The 15,720-nt window shown below is 41.9% G+C and overlaps 1 protein-coding gene across 1 annotated transcript in view; it reads left to right on the top strand.

Annotated features, from left to right (window-relative positions):
• The window catches only part of EXOC4 (exocyst complex component 4), a 599,303-nt gene that overhangs the window by 148,962 nt on the left and 434,621 nt on the right, over positions 1–15,720 (top strand). Inside the window, exons 8-9 of the mRNA XM_004598184.4 lie at positions 4,580–4,725; positions 10,346–10,434. Of these exons, the coding sequence (XP_004598241.2) occupies positions 4,580–4,725; positions 10,346–10,434 (235 nt within the window). The remainder of the gene's footprint in view (positions 1–4,579; positions 4,726–10,345; positions 10,435–15,720) is intronic.

Raw genomic sequence — 15,720 nt, 5'->3', positions numbered from 1 at the left:
AAATTTAAGTGAAATAAACTACCTGAGTATGAGAATGGACAGGAAGGGAATTAAAAGGAGTCATGAGTGTCCTTGTTAACTCTTTAATGAGCCCAGGGGATCAGTGTCAAAAGATGGTGCTGAAGCAAGACAAAGATTTGCTGATTTCTTGGGAAGTTGGTTTAGGTTTCAGAGAAATGGATTTTTTTTAGTAAAACTTGTGGCAAACCTAGAATCACAAATGTGACTCTGAGGTTTTAGAGAGGAATCAGGAACAACCACAGAATGGAAGAAGAACGAGTGGACATGAGAACTACTTTTTGAGCTTCGGATCCAGGGATGGAAGGGAAATAAGATTAGAGGTAGAACATAAGGAGCAAAAGCAAGCTTTGTGTTGAGAAAGTAGCAACTGCTCATGTTTGTATACAGAAGAGTGGAGGCCAGCACATGAGAATTGACCAGGCAAGGCTAGAAGTAAATCATCAGAGGACTTGGTCGAGATTCAGTGCAAACAAACCAGTGATGTGAAGACCATGCGGAAGTTGAACATGCTGGTTCCTTGGCCCTGTCAGATAATGCTTTATCGTACAAGGGCAATTGTTGCCTTTTAGGACAGTATCTCAACAAAATAGTGGCTTATTATCTTCACATTTTGGTTAGAACATCTCTCATGTTGCTTAAAACCAACACTTAAGTGAAAGAGTACTTTTTTTTTTTTTTTTTAGTTTTTATTGATGCAAAGAGAACAAATTTATGTATTTCATAGACGCAGTTCTAAACAGGTGAACATACTTGCCTCCGTTCTTTCCTCCCTCAAACTTACTTCTTTCTTAGCCCTTTGATTTTTGGACTTTTTCACATGTACAGTTTTAAGAATATAGTAATACTTCACACCGTATTCTTCCTTTCTTCATTCTCTTCTGCTTTGCTAGTTATTCTAATTTTAATTTTAAAATAATTTCAGTATTCTTTATAATCATAAGTTTAATCCTGAGCTCTGTAAGAAATTCAACAAGTAGAAGTAGACCCTCTCTTCCTCAAGAGAATAGACAAGGATTAGCAACAGTAACCAAATCTTACACTATGGCTGTCACTCAGAAGTATTAGATTGTTTTGGTACTATGTATATTACCACAGGTCAGGGAAAACATGGTGTTTGTCTTTCGTGGACTGGTTTACTTCCCTAAGCGTAATGGTCTCCTGTTGCTTTCGTTTTATTATTATAAAGACAGGACTTTTTTTTGATGACCGAGTAGTAAGTATTCCGTGGTGTTGACGTCGTAGTTTCTTGATCCAGTCATCAGTTGATGGGTTGATTCCCTGCTTTAGCTTGTGTGAACTGAGCTGTTACAAACATGGGGTTACAGATAACACGTTCATATGCAGACTGCACTCCTGGGAATTTACTCAAAGGAAATGGAGTTGCTAGGGTGTGTGGTAGATCTATTTTCAGATTTGTGATGAATTTCTATATGGTCTTCCCTAATGGTTGTACTGGTTCGTGTACTTCAACAGTGTATGAGGGTACCTTTTCCCTACATCCTCACCGCATCTGTCACTGTGCACGATTTTTGAATTTCTGGGTGAAGCCTTCTTACTAGGGTAAGATGTTGTGATGTTTGTTTCCTTCTAACCAGTGCTCTGGGGCATCTTTTACTATGTCTCTTGGCCATTTGCTTTTCATCTTTGGAAACTTCCTATTCATATCCTTAACCCATTTGGGATTATTGCATATATTTACTTTTTTCCACATGTTTAACACTTCTGTAGGTAATGATATCAACAAATGGCAAGTAGAAAATAATAACAGAAAAATAAGCAACCCAAAATACCAAAAATCTATAACTCAGGAGTATAAACAAAGGCTGTACATAACGATCATGTCCCAGAGTACCACTCTCATTCCTATAATTACATTGTTTGCATTCTGTTGTCACATAATAGGGAAAACATTTTACATGTCTTTTTTGGACTTGCTAATTTCGCTATAAGTAGTGGTTTCCAGTTGTACCCAGTTAGACAAGGTTTTGTATTTTTTTATGGCTAGGTAGTAGTCTATAATGTATATGTACACATTTTCTTTCTCTAGACATGTTGATGGGTATCTGGGTTGATTCCATTTCTTTTTAAAATTACTTTTAAAGGCAGATTTTACAGAGAGAGAGAGAAAGAGAAAAAGAAAGTAAGTTCTTTCATCAGCTGGTTCGTGACCCTAATGGCAGCAGCAGCCAGAGCTGAGCTGCTCCAAACTTTTAGTCAGGTACTTCTGGGTCTCCCTCACAGCTGCTGGTCCCAAGCTCTGGGGCGGTCCTCTGCTGCTTTCACAGGCCAGAAGCAGAGCTGGATGGAAAGTGATCCAGCCGGGACACAAACTGGCGCTCATATGGTGCCAACACCGTAGGTGGAGGAATAGCGTGCTGCATGACTGTGCTGACCCCCCCATTCCATTTGTTAGATATTGTGAAATAACTGTCTTATGCTGATTGCATTTTGGTTGGATAAATTCCCAGGAGTGGGATGGCTAGGTCATAGCTGAGCTGCTTGGAACTCTGGATACATCCTGGCTATTAATGGCTTATCTGTATAATTTGCATCACAATGTGGTGCTCCATTCTGTCAGTTTATCCCTACTTTATTGGCTGTTTCTTTGTATCACTTCTTAGTTTGGTGTATTCCCAGTTGTCTATTTTTTCTTTTATTTCTTATGCTTCTGGGGTCTTATTCGAGAAATGCTTGGTTATATTAATGTCTTGTAGATACCATTCTATGTTATAACATGTTGAGATTCCTTTCTGTGTTTTTGAAAATCTTGACAGCAGTGTCGAATCTGCTAACAACTTGACTAAGCATCCCCTTAGTCAACTTGTTAGCACAGTGTGGGTGGCTCATTTCAGGGTTCTCACCTGTGGATGCTTCATTACCTGAGGTAATGTTTGCCATTGTAGTAGTTCGTCGGCATGCTGAATAATACTACAGTGACCTCATAAACAAGCTTGAGGAATTGACCATCCCATTAATGGGTTTAGTCTTTGCCAGTAGTGTCTTTATTGTATAGAAATAACCAATAAAAATAAAATATTTACTGCCACCCACATGTCCATTCTTTTAAGAAATTATTGGTTGTTTTATGTACTTGAGAGGCAGAAAAACCAATAAGCAGGCAGAATTTCCATTTGCTGTGCCTCTCCCCTAATACCCACGTTGGAGTGGGCTTGGCTGAGAAGAAACCCAAATGGGGGCATGGAAACTCCAGTTCAGCTTCCCGCTGTGGCTGGAACTAGACTGTTGGAGACGTTACTGTTGTTGCCTGGGCTTGCACTATCAGCAGGTTGCAATCAAGAGAGTGCTTGTGTGCTTATTATAAAGACATCCTTGTCTTTAAAATATACCTGGCACTGTATCAAGTTCACATGATGCTTCATGATTGTGGTTGTTGAAAGTGATGTTCATATCTTAATGAATGAATGAGTACAACTTTGAATGTGTGAGATGTTTTTCTTTGAGTCCTGATTGAGTTTACCTACCTGTACTATACTGGCTGTGTGTTTTAATGTATTTTGAATTCAGTGAATGTTTATTAGAGATGACTTAATGCATTTCAGTCTTGAGCTGTATATTCTCAGAGTCACAGTAAATTTTGTTGCCAGTGTAATGTTTTCTTGTATGTTGGGTAAATTTTTTAGAATATTGATCTTGGAAAGGATAGAATAGTTGATTCTTGCACCAGCCTAAACCATTTGACTCTAACATGGATTGATTTTAAAGGCAGGATCTATTGGCAGCAGTAGATCACACAAGAGTTTTGTTTCTTGCTTTGAAGCTTTAAACATGGGCAGTGGTCCTGAAGTTCTTGGTGGGTCTGTGTCCTTGGCCTCTTGACTGTCACGGGTCACCTCCCAGCTCTTGGACACCTTCTGATCAGTAGTCTTGAGATTTCCCATAATAAAATTTTGTGCTTTAAATGAGAAAATGCATCTGCATGATTCAGTGCTCTGTGCATATTGTGTCGTCATAATTCAAAAGGCCTTGCTCCCTGGACTGCTGTAGTTCAGGCTAATGAGCAACTGAGTTATAGTTGAAGAAAAAATTTGATTGACTCACTCACCATGATACCCGGTACATGATAGATACCCATAAAATGTGCTCTTTATTTCCCGAGTTTAAATATTCAACATACCCTGTTCCCTAGATATCACTGGTAAATAAATGAGTTTGGCTATAATGAGCCTCTTTCAAATCTCCAACTAGAAAAATGAAAGGACAGTTTAATACAAGGATAATTCAAAAACTTCCAGGAAAATAGAATTGAAAGTTAGATTTCATTGGTGCGATACAAGTTGGAAATCCATGCATATGGAAGATTTTTTTAAAAATTTGGGGGGAAGTGCATATTATGAAAAAACTGCAAGAATTTTTGGGAAAAAAAAATCTTGCACTGAAAATAAAACGATCTTTTCATTTCCATGAAATTTTTGTATTTTCCTCATGTACTTCTGAATTTTATGGATATGGTTTTACATTTAAATTTGCATTAATATGAAATTGTTTTTCTTATTAACACTTTAGAATGTGTATATTAAGCTATTTATCTGCTCTGCAGATGCTGTTGACAGAGTATTTGGATATGAAAAATACTCGCACTGCCTCGGAACCATCAGCCCAGCTGAGCTATGCCAGTACTGGACGAGAACTTGCCTCCTTTTTTGCCAAGAAGAAACCTCAAAGGCCAAAAAATTCTCTTTTCAAGTAAGTGTGGTTCCTTCTGGTACTGAGCTAGCTGGTGGTAGGAAGTGTTAGGCCCAAGGAGAATGTCTTGCTGCTGCATGGACAGCACTTACTTTGGCTAAAGTCAATGAGGTTTCTAGACAGTAAATAGCTGTTCAATTTTGTTTACTTTTATTATCTGTAAGGTGGAGTGTCTGCTTTGAAATACAGGTACAGGACTGTCTAAGGACTTTATAGAGCTATATAAAAAAATTAATGGAGTAAAACTCCCCAGTTTGTTGAAGGGAAATCTTACGGAAACGAAGGGAAATGTACTGTTAGCTTTGAAATATCTCCAAGTGATGTGAAGTAAGCTTTGTTAATGTTGGCAAGCAAATCTTCTACTTTGGCTGTGTTGAGGTGTTAAACAAAGAAAGATCTGCATTTTTTCCCCTAAATACTTTCCTGGTTAACCCAGCTAGGACACATGCTTGAAGTTTATATCTCTTGGTAATTATGAACAACTATTGAGTGCTTTCCAGGTCCCAGCGAGTGGACTGGGTATCTGAAAATACTTACAAACATAACCTAACGTGTTCCCTACCACAGTGCAGCAACTGCAGCAGTAATCGGTGTCTGCTGCGTCCTTGCCAGCCATGATGTAAGCAGTTTTCATGGATTATCGCATTTACTCATTACAACAACCTGATGTGCAAGGATTTCATTTTTTATTTGCTTGCGCATATAAAAAATTGAGATGCAGAGAGGTTAAGTAGTATATATAAGGTCACATAGCTGAGAAGTGGGAGAAGCAGGATTTAACCTGGTTTTTTTTTTTGTTTTTTTAATTTTTTCATTCTTATGGAAAGGCAGATTTGCAGAAATATCTTCCAACTACTGGTCCACAATGGCCAGAGGTGAGCCGATCCAAAGCCATGGGCCTCTTCCAGGTCTTTTACGTGGATACAAGGTACCAAGGCCTAGGACCATCATCCACTGCCTTCCCAGGCCACAGCGGGGAGCTGGAAGGGAAGTGGAGCAGCTGGGACATAAACTGGCATCCATTTTGGATCCTGGCAGAAGCAAGGTGAGGATTCAGCCCCTGGGCTGTTGCACCAAGCCCTAGTTGAAGGCTCTTACACTTTTGATTCACTTGAGACTGTCATTTCGGATTCATAGTGTAGTTAGTAATTAGCAGAAATTTCCATACTTGCCTTATCTTGTGATCTAATAGAGGGTGATCCTGGCTGGAATGAAATCCATTGTGTTTATTAAGTTTATTCCTTTTTAACTAGTTTTATTCAGAGGATAATTGCAAGTACCAATTAAAATGCTTTGGGGCTGGAACCAGCACAATAGCATAGCCTAGCAGCTAAAGTCCTCACCCTGAACGCACCAGGATCCCATATGGGCCAGTTATAATCCCAGTGGCCCGGCTTCCCATCCAGCTCCCTTCTTGTGGCCTGAGAAAGCAGTCAGGGACAGCCCAAAACCTTTTAACCCTGCACCCAGGTGGGAGACCCGGAAGACGCTGCTGGCTCCTGGCTTTGGATTGGTTCAGCTCCAGCCATTGCAGCCGCGTGGGAAGTGAGCCATCAGATGGAAGATCTTCCTCTCTGTCTGTCCTCTCTCTATATCTTCCTTTCCAGTAAAAATAACTAAACCCTTTTAAAAAATACTTTAGCCTGCAAATAACACAAACCCTCAAATGGAGCAGATCCAACGGTAAGTACCATTAAGGACAAACACTTTGATATCATAAAGGACCTGGGCCTTGTTGTCCTTGGCAGTTCATTAATGTTTTCCATTGTGATCACAACACATTTCCATCATCTCCAGTCCAGCAAAGAGACTGGTTCCAGCAAAGCAGGATGTGATTCTTTCCAACTATCTTTTGAAATTTATTTTAATATGTAGACTTTATCTCTGTAGAGTACCAAGAAGTATGCAAACCCTGTGTAATTTTCCCCTCTGTCCTGTCTCCCTACCACCAGCTCACTTTAGTGTGGCTTACTGGTGTGTGCTCTGTTGCTGAACCTATATTTATATATGATTGTTACCTAAAGGTCCAAGTTTGGTGTTTATTCTCTGTATTGGAGCTTTCTGCGGTTTTGACAAATGCATAATGCCATATGCCTGCTGCAGCAGAGTCGTTGGGCACTAGGTATCTCATACCCCACCTTTTGTTCTCTGCCTTCTCCTTTTTTTCTGGAAGCTTGATTTTTTTCTGTTTTCATAGTTTTACCTATTAGAGCGTTGTGATGTGCATTTCAGATTGGCTTCTTTCCCTTAGCAGTGTGTATTTCGTGTCTTTTGTGCCTTGGATGATCTCTGTTTTCATTGCAACCATATTCCTTTGTGGAGGTAGCAGAGCTTGTGTATTTGTTCACCTGTTGCAGGATGTCTTGGTTGTTTCCAACTTTAGCTAGTTGTGAGGAAGCCTGCTGTAAGCACTAACTTGCAGGGTTCTGTGTGGGCACAGGTGTTTAACTCATTTGGGTAAATATCTACCAGCGTAATTACTGGATCACGTGCAAAGTCTATGTTCAGCTTTGGAAGATGCTGTCAAATTGTCAACCAAAGTAGCTGCACAATTTCAAATCTTTAAAAACTTCAACTATTATTCGTTTACTATTCTCTTCCAGTCACAAAGCCTCTCTTTTTGCTGGGATTCCACGTGTTGCCTTTTCTGAACTCAGTTCCTGCTGGCAGGAAGCAGCAGCAGGTCACAGAGGATGTCTTAAAGCAGGGAGGTTCATCGTGGTGCGTGGCCTCCAGCTGCAAAGGGAGGCACATGTATGAGCACACAGCTGACGGGAGAGGGAGCGAGGAGCTGGAGGCCCAGGTGGAATAGGGCCATGCCCGGAGCAGGATGGCAGAGGGAAGGTGGTGGTGCATGGGCATAAGGTCTTTAATTTGGTTCAGGAATAATTTGAAATGCGTTAATATGCAAGACTTTCACAACATTCATGAGAAGTGTGATTTAAAAACAAAAACTAGCATGGTTTTTAAAACTTTTTACATCCAAATAAAAAAATTTTAAAAAATATTCATTTATTTATGAGTCAAGAGAGACTGAAGAAGCGAGGGGCATAGAGAAAGGAAGTGCGAGGGTGTGTGCCCCGTCTGCTAGATTTTTCCCTGAGGAGGAAGAGAGAAAGCGTGCGCTGTATCTACTAGTTCTTTCCCTGGATTCCGGTAATGGCTGGACTGGGCACAGCAGACGGAGGCAGGAAGCTGGGAGTCGGTGACAGTAACCCAGTTCCTTGAGTGCTCACCACGGCTGCTCAGCACCGCACTTGCTGGAGGCCCAAGTCAGAAACCACGGCTGACCTTAAACACGGACGTTTTGTTAGGGGATAGAATTTTTAACTGCCAAGCCTATTAAATACCATTTCAGAAATTATTTGCTGAATTTCACTTTTTTCATGGGTTAAAAAATTGTTAATATAGGGAACAGATTTAATGTAGCTCATAGATATAAGAATATAATGATTCTTTTCCTTTAATTTTTGAGAACATTTTTAATTCACATCATAGTTAATGGTTGCTTCTGTGTTTGATAAAACGGACAACAAGTGAAACACAGGAGGACCTGGTTCATCGGGAGTATAGGCAAGGACTCTACAGAAGTTCCTGAATTCTTCTTGTGCTCATTTCAGCAGCACATATACTACAAGTGACGCTCTAATGTGCATTTCAACATCTAGACAGTCCTCAAGTTCTGGTATTTAAAAAAAAGCAGGAATTGTTGGGGATGAATGAATTCGCTTATGTAATTGTTACGGATTTATTATTAGTGCGTAGTAGTGAAAACTTACCTCTGATTCCAGGTCTCTCTGTTACTAGTAATTTGTTTGCCTCTAGTTGTGGTCCTGTTGTGAGCCTGTGTGAGACTGGGCAGGTCTCTTGTCTCTGTTGGCCCTGGTGCCTTTGGGAATAAATAAGGAGATGAGAATGACTAATCTCTTGGGCTTCTTTAATGGTAAAATTATAGAAATATCTGATTTGCTGCAAGGATAAAATATTCAATAGAAAACAAACTTACATCATGATAAAGGATGAAGATTTGTAACCTGTATTTACAGTAACCTTTCAATTGCCCCGAGCCAAGGGGAATGCAGTGGCTTAGCTCTCACTCATTGTTCCTCGGTGCCTCTTCTTTGCTTCCCATCACTGATTAGCTGTCAGCATGCTGTTTTGGGGACCAGCGGCTTCTGCCTTGCGCTTGAGTAGCAGGTGGTACTTTTGAAGTCCTGCACATTTTGCCTTCCTTCTGGCTGCTGGTGCCCTCTCAGTTCTTGGCAGGGTGCAGAGAGGGGATCCAATAGCCCAAGAGTCTCCCACGTAGATGGACATTCGCCTTTGTTGTCAAGGAATGGCTAAAAAAGGCATAATTAGCAAAACGATGGTGCGCATTCTCCGTTGCTGGAGACCTCTCCCGTTATGCCTTTTGCTCTTTCATTATGTTGCTGTTTACCACTTAGTGCCAGTGATTCTGAGACGGATTGGTTCTGTCAGCCTGTTATCCTGCCTTTGAAAAATCTGTTTTGAAATCTAATCTCAGAGCACATCAAAAGCATAACTGTTTGAGAAAGTCATAATTTTACTTGTAATTTTTTATTATCTCTCAGTTTCTCTCAAAACTAACTGCTTTTATTTTTACGTGTTTATTCATTGTTTCAGCCTTGGGAGAGCTGTTCCTGCATCCTAGGCCTGCCTTTCTGACCCTCCTGGTCACCACCACAGTCCCTGAGTGGGTGTGAACAAGCATTCTGTGGCTTGTTATATTTGGGGGTGTTGTCTGTGGTGATAAGGTACAAGCAAAAATCTAATGGCGGGCCTGGCACTGTGGCCTAGCGGCTAAAGTCCTCGCCTTGCATGTGCTGGGATCCCATATAGGCACCAGTTCTAAACCTGGCAGCCTCGCTTCCCATCCAGCTCCCTGCTTGTGGCCTGGGAAAGCAGTCTAGGATGGCCCAAAACCTTGGGTCCCTGCACCCGTTTGGGAGACCTGGAAGAAGCTTCTGGCTCCTGGCTTTGGATTGGTGCAGCACCGGCCATTGCTGCCACTTGGGGAATGAATCTTTGGACGGAAGATTTTCCTCTCTATCTCTCTTCCTTTCTCTATATATCTGTCTTTGCAATGAAAAAAAAAAAGATAAATCTTTAAAAATAAATCTAATGGTCATTTAGAAAAGATGCTGTGTTTTAGAGATCTTGGATTTCTTACTTCTTGGGTGTCATAATTCAGCGGCATTCCTAGTTCACCGTTTGTACTGCGGCTTTAACTGGGGAACTTACAGAGGGAGGCGTGGTGCGCTGGTGAACCTGTCTTGGCCCGCGGTGCCTGGGGGCTTTCTGAAGACACTGAGCATCCCTGGAGTGACTTGGTAGGAAGCTTCTCCTGCTGCATAGATAGGCAGGTGGTCTAACAGCCAAGGCAGTTTCAGCAGATCAGGCTTGTCCTGGTTGAAATGCAAAATATGCAAATACTGTGGGGAGAAATTTGGCTAGGAGTGTGATTCATGAACTAAGGGTTGTGGCTGCTGCCCCGTCTCAGTTATGGAATATCAGTGAGTGGCGTACAGAGCAGAGCTTGTCTGTGATCTATAGCTGGACACTAGCTAACCATTGTTCACCTGTCTGGGTTCCTGTCCAGGTTTGAGTCGTCCTCCCACGCCATCAGCATGAGCGCCTACTTGCGAGAACAGAGGAGGGAGCTGTACAGTCGGAGTGGAGAACTTCAAGGTTGGTGTGGGAGATGGATCGAAAGTACTTAGATCATGTGTGTTTATGACCTGCATTCATAAATTGTTTCTAGTTACAGCCACCCACTATTTCTTATAATGGTCATCTATAAGAAATCCTGGAATATGGCAGGAGAACCTGATATTTGAAAAAGGACAAATGCAACTTTTGTCATTATTTTAAGGAAAAATGATGTTTTAAAGTAGGGTAGTCTAAATACCTTTCGGTGACAAAGATTTTCTTCTTCCTTTTTTTTTTTTTGGCTGAAACTTAAGTATTCTAAATGAACATTATTTTTTAGAGCCACGGTATAATTAAGTGGAAAATACCAAGACCAGCTAATACCTCTGACCCTGCGCATGCACAGCTTCCTCTACTAGCCATACCCTGTGAATCCTTGACGGGAAATTTAGACTATGCCATAGTGGCACTGCGGCACAACCAGTAACTCACTGAAAATCAGGCACAGTTGGTCAGCACGGATGTACGACTCGTACTGGATTCTTGTTGGAAAGCTGGAATAGTGAATTTTGTGTGTTGTTCCCGTGTGGAACATTCCTAGTTTCCTGCGAGTCCTCTGCAGTCCCTTAGGAGAAATACTGCGCGGTGATGCGGAGGGAGAGGTCCTGGGCACAGGCTGCCTGCACTCAGGCATCCAGCTCCCCAGCACTTCGTTTCGTAATCTTGGGCAAGTTAGGTGTGCTCTGTGACTCTTCCCCATGTATTTAAATTGGGATAAATAGAGTAACCTACCTCTTGAGGTTGTTGTGACAGTTGGCGAGAGAAACTCTGAGCAGTGCTTAGGAGAGGATCTGAGCTGGGAGAGCTGTGCCCTCTTGCGCCTCTCGGGCTGTGTCTACATTGGATTGACCCCTTTGTTTTGTGGGCTAACTCCCATTTGGTTTATCAAGCTTGATTTGATTGTCACATGCTCCAGTCACATCTCTGCTGTTCTCTTGCTGAGGACTTGCCAACCTGTGTCGGGGATCTGCACTCGTTTTGCTTTCATTTTTCCAAAAGTACACTTATTTCCTGTGCTTTGCACAGTGCCTCCTGCGGTAACTGTGTTAAGTCTGCTTGGCACAGTACCACATGGAAGGAGGATAGTTCTGCTACACAGGACAATACAGCCATCGCTGCTCCGTGGGAGGGCCCTGTAGAAACAGGAGCCACTCACAGTCCTTCCGGAGAGGGAAAAGAAGGGTGGGTGGGTGTACAGGCATATGTTGTTCTATGCAGTTATATATTTTTAAACTTTTGTTTCAATTTTGAATTTTATGGTACAATTCTGTAGTGCAGTAAATTGTATGTAAACTTTATTCAGTAGAAGTCTTTCTCTGAACTCCCTGGCTCAGTACAAACCTGTATGTAATTGAAAAACATTTTTGAAAAAAATCCAAGGAAGTTTACAGCAAAATCTTAATGTTTAAGATGTAAATGGAAGAATCACTGTAACCTGAGAACTTCCCTCTGATGCCCTCCCTGTCCAAGGTGCGTCCCATTCCAATTTGTAGAAAACAAGAATACGTTCTGTTTTAAGTCACTGGTGTTTCAATTCTCTTACATCCAATGCTGCTTATAGCATGATTAGTTCATTGTATAAACAGCATGATACACATTGTGAGAGATGTCTAGGCGGGCAGTGTGTACAGGTGTTGCAAAAGGCAGAGGCTTCTGTAATTGTTTAAGGGAAAAGTTCAATTACAGAACATGAAGGGAAAGTTGGCAGAGAATTAAGAGTTAGACATTTCAGATATTGGCTGCAGAATCAATACATGTCTCTCATAATGAGAGTTTCAGAATATGAATCAGATATAAATTTACTATTAAATATTTTTAGGTATTAACTCACTACACTTCCACACAGTCGTGCTGTGTATCGTGTACCGCTTTCAGGAGATAGAAAGGAGCCCCAACTTAGGCAACTGGGTTGGCCATTGGTTCACTTAACAATAGGGCCTCAGGAACTAGGAGCCGATGGTGCGCTCATGATGACAGGGCAGTGCATTCTTCTGTTTAAGCACTGACTGTCCTTACGTGATGCATCTTTTGAATGAAGTTCAGGTGTTACAGCTGGGCAGCCCTGTCAACGTTCTTGTAGGAAGAGCAGCTCAGTTTTCAGTGTAATTGTCATAGCATCAGGCTGTATTAGAGTGTTCATGATAGATGAGGCTGGAATTGCTGGCAGGGGCCAAATCTCTTCCCAAGTACCAACCTGTGTCTAAAGTTTCTTGGGTCAGATTTCAAGTGTGCAGGCTGAGATGCCAATGTGATGGCACATTAGTCCTATTTGGAGATTCCGGAGTTGTGGGTGAAAACATATGTCAATTTTTTGGCTTCCCCTCAGCTTGAAACATGAAAAGCACATATTACAGTAATATATGATAGTATTATGAATGCTCCATGAATATTGTAACAATCATAATATAGGATGTTCATTCCTAGAATAGTGATGACAGCTACTGAATTGCAGCCAGTACATTTGCGTATTCATGACCACTTAGCTCGAATAAGTCCCTGTTTGTTTGCACATTAATGTCTGGTTTCAGCACCAGTTAACTAATTTCCATATCCTTGTTCAGTTGGTTAGTGCTGTTCATCTGTGGAGCGTTGGTACAGCTCTGTGCTTTGAGCAGCTTGGGGAACAGCATGATTTATTGGAAGGAACAGCTATTACTCAACCTGCTTTGGCTACAAGTCACTTTAACTTTCTGAGCTCCTTATTTTTTACCTGTTTAATGAAGTTAGCAGCATTTTCCCTGCCTAGTTCTTAGGGTTATTGTGTCAGTTGACACTGGAAATGATCACATGTGTTTGGTGTTTTCCTGGTCCTGCTAATAGAATGTCTCCTGAATAAGGGGCTCTTGGTTTTATGGGAGATAAGACAAACCAGCAGACAAATTGCTGGTAAATATCATAAGTGCTTTGGGGAGCCAGAAGGAAAAAACAGCATTTCCAGGGCAAGTCATAGAAGTTACTGGAAAGGCAGAATCTTTAGCTGACCTAGGAAAATGATTTAAATAAGCTGATGTAGGGGAGGAGACACTGCCAGAAGGGAAATGGAGATGCCAATCAACACACAGATGTTTCAGAAAAATGTATGTTTTGTAATTGTTAAAGTGTGGAGTGTTTCGGGAAAATTGATCTGCATCAGAGAGATGGGCAGATCCTGGTATCACATTGTAAGAAGGTTTGGAATTTGTTCTGTGGGTGTTGGGAATACTCTAAGTGGCTTAAGAGCAGGTGAATGACGTAAATTTTCTGATATCTGCTTAGAGAATGAATTGCATGTAGTGAGGTCAGAAACAAGGAGCAAGTTGTGTCATGTCAGGTGAGAGCCTAGGATTGATAATGCCAACTCTTTGGGAGAGAGTTGTTGAGGCCCGAAAGTTAATTTGGAAGTAGAATCAATTGCATGTGATATTCTGTGCAGAATTTGAGCAAGAAATACTCATTTTGGCTGATTCCCAGTTTTCCAATCTGGTGACTTGGGTAGAATATGATGATATTTGTGAAGACAGGAGATACTAGAAGAGGAAGTGTTTTTATGGAGCATAACTTAGGGGTAAAAATAACTTTAGCATGTATTTCTTTAGTTTCCCTGTAGTTTTAGACATAACAATCTAATTTTTAAAGATTTATTCAGTTTTATTAGAAAGATTTACAGAGACAGGGACAGAAAGGACTTCCATCTGCTGGTTCACTGCCCGAGTAGCTGCAGCGTCCAGAGCCGAGCTGATCAAGCCAGGAGACACTGGAGCTTCTTCTGGTCTCCCATGTGAGTGCAGCCCCAAGGCTTTGGGCCATCTTGCACTGCTTTGCCAGGCCACAGGCAGGGAGCTGCATGGGAATCGGCATGCATTTGTGATCCCAGAACCTGGAGTGAGAGGACTGAGCGATTGCACCAGGCCCAAATCTGTTGTAATTTTAACAGCAAAATCTGTCATCTCCTCCCTCTACTTTGAGCAGTGTGATTATCCCCAACCTGTTTCTTTCCTTGAGATGGAATCTTAGAATAATGTTTTTTTTTTCCCACTTGCTTATTTTTAAGTTGCAAATATTTGTTTCTTTTATCCTAGGCTTTGGGTGATATATATATATATTTTTTAAAGATTTTATTATTATTGGAAAGCCGGATATACAGAGAGGAGGAGAGACAGAGAGGAAGATCTTCCGTCCGATGATTCACTCCCCAAGTGAGCTGCAACAGCCGATGTGCGCCGAGCCGAAGCCGGGAACTTGGAACCTCTTCCGGGTCTTCCACGTGGGTGCAGGGTCCCAAAGCTTTGGGCCGTCCTCTCCTGCTTTCCCAGGCCACAAGCAGGGAGCTGGATGGGAAGTGGAGCTGCCGGGATTAGAACTGGCGCCCATATGGGATCCCGGCGCGTTCAAGGCGAGGACTTTGGCCGCTAGGCCACACCGTGGGGCCCAGTGATGTATTTATATTGGTACTCATTTTAGTACTTGAAGGGTGTAAATTATGAAATTACTCTAACTTTTATTTTCTACGAATCTGTCCATTTTCCTTTTATCTGTTTTATTGAAAGTTGTAGAGATACAGACAGGCATCTTCCACCAGCTCATTGCCCCGATGGCAGCAACTGCTCGTACGGGAGCACACTGAATCCGGAGCCCAGAACTCCAGCCAGGTCTTGAGCGTGGCTGCAGGAGGACCAGACGCTTCGGCATCTGTCTTTCCCTGCTCTCCCTGGTACGTTGGCAGGGAGCTGGAGACTCGAACCACACAGATCCGGGTGCTGCCCCGTCTGTCCAGGTTCTTTAGGTGTGAAAGGAAGCCACTGCCTCATTTCTGTGAGTCTCACTGATCTCTGAGGCTCTCGTGTCTGGATTCTCAACCACTGGTTCACCATTTACTCCTCAGAGTACATTCAGTGAACGGGTGTGAGCTGGCGGGGCAGGTAGGCTGATCTCTTAGGCTGTACTGAGCTACTCTGGACTGGAGAATTCCTTTGTGTTGCTTTCACTTTTCCATGAACTGTGGGTGTAATACATAGTAATTGGACCATCGTGAAAATGATGTGATATAAACTAAACATGTTTGCAGTTGTGCCTAACACTTACTACACACAGTAAATGCCATTGACTTACTTTTTCTGTTGTTCCTGACACTTGGTAACTTGCTGTCAAAAGAAGAGGTACTCACTAAATGTGTGTTTTTGTTTGTTTGTTTGAAATTAATGTGTGGATGAGCAGGTTAAGGGCCAAGCAGATTGGAAATTCTCCTGGAATAGTCCTTAAAAGCTCTATTTAAACTTGCTTTTTTCA

This window comes from Ochotona princeps, chromosome 25 (genome assembly GCF_030435755.1).
Source record: "Ochotona princeps isolate mOchPri1 chromosome 25, mOchPri1.hap1, whole genome shotgun sequence".
In the NCBI taxonomy this organism is placed as follows: Eukaryota; Metazoa; Chordata; class Mammalia; order Lagomorpha; family Ochotonidae; genus Ochotona; species Ochotona princeps.
This window is presented reverse-complemented; position numbering and strand designations above follow the sequence as displayed.